The 3568-nt window shown below is 48.9% G+C and overlaps 1 protein-coding gene across 1 annotated transcript; it reads left to right on the top strand.

The window, feature by feature from the left end:
* The first annotated feature begins 904 nt into the window (after positions 1-904).
* LOC147794979 (uncharacterized) lies at positions 905-1664 on the top strand. Its single transcript, XM_087132371.1, has 2 exons — positions 905-1125; positions 1352-1664. Exons 1-2 carry the CDS (start codon positions 905-907, stop codon positions 1662-1664), a joined length of 534 nt encoding a protein of 177 aa, XP_086988497.1.
* Positions 1665-3568: the final 1904 nt, after the last annotated feature.

Here is a 3568-nt window from a genome sequence, read left to right as displayed (position 1 = left end):
GTGCATGCCCCTGCCGTCCGAAGTACATACATGTACCTATAAAGCATTTGATGAAACCGATAGAGTTAGAGACATAAGTCGTCCACTTTTTTGGCTGATGTTAATCACCTGGTAAGTTCCGACAACTTGCCTGCCAATTTGCCAGCCGTGGATTTCTTCTTAGAAGCAAGTCGCTTGACCTCAGATGATGGTTGGCCTTTGCCTGTCCTGACCACAGGAGGTTTTTGGTGGCACTTGCATTTGACCTTTTTCTGATGAACATTCCAGTGCTGTCAGACATGCTCTGAGACGGAGTCTCGATTTTCCAAATTATTATCCATCATGCGATGACTAGCCAATAACACTATGAAATTTGGATTGGTTAAAATAGGGCTAAATGTCGTTTCTCAGTTAAAATGTATTCCACCCTGATTTTAACCGCGTTTTAACTGCATAGATCAAGCCAAAATGTTCACCCAATTTTAACTGTGCTTCAACCGAGATTCCAACACCATTCTTCCAGGACTTCGCTTGCGTGACCCACAAATCCTGCTCCATCCTCCACAAGGCTAGCCTTCCCTTGCTCCGCCATCACATCGGTGCTACCAGATCCACCCTGGCATCTCTGGATAAAGAGATATTCAGGTCCCAAGACCAGCTCAAGACGATTATGCCCCCGGCGGACTTCGAGAAGATTGAACATCTCACCACGTCATCCAGCAACTATGCCTTCAAGCAAGCTCGTCACCGACAAATCAAGAAATGTCTCAAGATCACCAGCAGCAACAACATCTCATGCAGCAAACCGCCACAGGCAATGGGATCCTCTATATCCCTACGCCCGCAGTAGTCCAACCCTATGAGATGTTCAGTTCCGCCCCACCTGCATTCCAGGGAGTCCTTCACCAAGCATACAGTCATCAACATGAGTCAATGCGCCCTCTCCTCCAACGAGGAGAAAGTTCTGGCCCTGGGCCTGAACTTTGCGCTAGCCCCTTGGTTCTTACCTACGGAAGAGATTATCAAAGCCATTGAGCCCACCCTCCGTCGCCTTGACAAGTCCACTGCCAATGAGATCCATCTCAAGATCAACAAAGCCCTCCGAAAGCGCAAGACACCCAAGCCCAACATCTCCAGACAAGATCGGTCAGCCATCAAGTCTCTGCACCAAGATAAGACCATCCATATCCTCCCTGCTGACAAAGGCAACACCACAATCATCATGGACTGACTTGAGTATGACAGCTAGGTCTCAGATATACTCAACTTGGATGATTACCGGAGCCCCACAGGGATCCTACAGCATCAACTGGGAGGAAGCTGCAGCAGAAGCCTACAAGTGATAGTAGGGCCCACCTACATACACCGCAAGACATTTAGCCAAGATTCTCCATCCCCTGGTCGGCAAGACCCAGCATCACCTCAAGAACTCGGACCAGTTTTCATCTATCACCCAAGACCTCAAGCTCCAGCCAGACAACATCATGGTCAGTTTTGATGTTGTGTCACTTTTCACCAAAGTCTCCACTTCTGATGCCACCATAGCAAGGGACAGACGCCAGGCGGACAACACCCTCAAGGATTGCACCGACCTCACCCCAAGCCAGCTCCACGACCTCCTCATCACCTGTGTCAACTCAACCAGCTTCCGATGGCGGGATAAATTCTTTAAACAGTTAACTTGAACCTCAGTGGGATCGCCTATATCCCATATGTTCTGGCGAACATACTCATGGTAGAATTCAAGCAGACCGCCATTGCCACCGTAGACCATCATCCCAAGATCTGGTTCCGGTATGTAGATGACACATTGTCATCTGACAGCACGGGCAAGACAACCTCTGGCACTTCTCGGATCACCTCAAAGGGCTGCACATCAGCATCCAGTTCACGATGGAACAAGAAAGAAATTGCAGCATTTCCTTTCTCGATTTTGAGGTGTCCAGAAATCAAGATGGCTGCCTCAGCCGCAAGGTGTACCGCAAACCCACTCACACCGACAGATACCTCAACAGCTCCTCCTTCCATCCCTCAAAATCAAGTCGTCTGTCAACCGAGCCCTTGTTCGCAGGGCTTACAACATCTGCGACAAGGAGCACATCAACGAAGAACATAACCACAACTCCACAGCACTTTAACGAAACAGTTACAAGCCTCAGCAGATCAAGGCTCAAGACCCAAGCCCAAGATCCCCCTCTCGGCCGAAGGGCCTCCTATATTCAAAGCCAATTAGATAAGGCCCCTAGTTTTGTTACTCTCCCCTACCTAGGTTGTACTTCCCACCACATCCAGCGCACCCTGAGCAAGCATGGTATCAAGGTTTTCCACACAGCCCACTCAAGATCCGCGGCATGCTGACATCCCACAAGGACCGACAAGATCCGCACCACCGACCAGGGGTGTACAAGATCCCTTGCCAATGTGGCAAAGTGTATACTGGCGAGACTGGTAGGGACCTCCCCATCCGACTCAAAGAACACCAATCCCACGGCAGGAAGGGAGACTACGAGAAGTCGGCGATAGTTAAGCATTCCCACTCCGAAGACCACCACATCCACTGGAACCAAGCCCACTTAATCACCAGAATCGTTAACTGGTACCCAAGACGCATCAGATAAGCCTTGGAGATTCTCAAGCACGACACTGTTCCCCAAGACATTGGCTTTTCGATCAGTGACATCTGGCAACCCCTGCTCACCTCCCAGTCCAATGGGTCCTCTATACCCTAGGACACCCCAACCCGGCCTATGGGTCTCCTGTACACCCAGCCACCTCACCCTGCCCTAACCTATGCCCAACTGACACACCTCACTGAGCTGCTGGACCCCATCCCACACGAGCGCCCAGCTGCGCATCCACCACTAGCATCCTCGTCACACCCCACTGCATCCAGTCACCTTAAATACAGCTCCATCTTCAGCATCTCTTCAGTCTCCTGACGACGGATTGAGCACGCAGTCCGAAACGTTGAGTATACTACTTGTGTACTGCATGTACACAACGTGCATCTTCATCGTGTTGTCGGCTATAAAAACCAAAAGTTATTTCTTGATCATACAAACATGACGAAAGCTTTCCGCCTGATCGGAAGTAGGCCTTATGCAGCATTATGGTCATGACAGTAGTCTTAGGCCACGCCTACCTGACAAACGAAGCAAATGAAGATCCCCGAATACCCAGCCTTGCTATCTGAGCTGAAAAACCACAAAACTGACTCCAGAATTAATGAGCAGAGCTCCTTACCAGTTTCCAAAAACAACCCCATTTTAACCCTGTATTTTTGCTACCCCAAGTTTAACTGAAAATGAACATGGTTAAATTGAGTGATCAGACAGCATACACCAGTTTTAACCGAGAAACTGCATTTTATCTGAGCAGAAATTCATAGTGTAATTGCGTGCAACTGGTCATTTCTTTAAATAACCTGTTTTTGCCTGTTACAGATTTTCAAAAGTTTTTGTAACTAGTCTGCACAATGTTGCAGAATCCCACAGTGATGGAGGTCAGCAATGTGGAATGATCCAGCTGTATAGAAGTCATCAGTGTACACAAGTGTAGGCAGCCACATGGCCATTCTTGTACACACGTC

Source organism: Acanthaster planci, unplaced genomic scaffold (assembly GCF_054643075.1).
Source record: "Acanthaster planci isolate LZ-2023a unplaced genomic scaffold, COTS_SCS Contig237, whole genome shotgun sequence".
Lineage (NCBI taxonomy): Eukaryota > Metazoa > Echinodermata > Asteroidea > Valvatida > Acanthasteridae > Acanthaster > Acanthaster planci.
This window is presented reverse-complemented; position numbering and strand designations above follow the sequence as displayed.

What these genes read in the sequence shown, in the direction of transcription:
- LOC147794979 (XM_087132371.1), top strand. Translation starts at nt 905, where the DNA reads ATGAGTCAATGCGCCCTCTCCTCCAACGAGGAGAAAGTTCTGGCCCTG. An exon ending in AACATCTCCAGACAAGATCG is followed by an intron (nt 1,126 to 1,351) that starts GTCAGCCATCAA and finishes ATACACCGCAAG; the next exon opens with ACATTTAGCCAAGATTCTCC.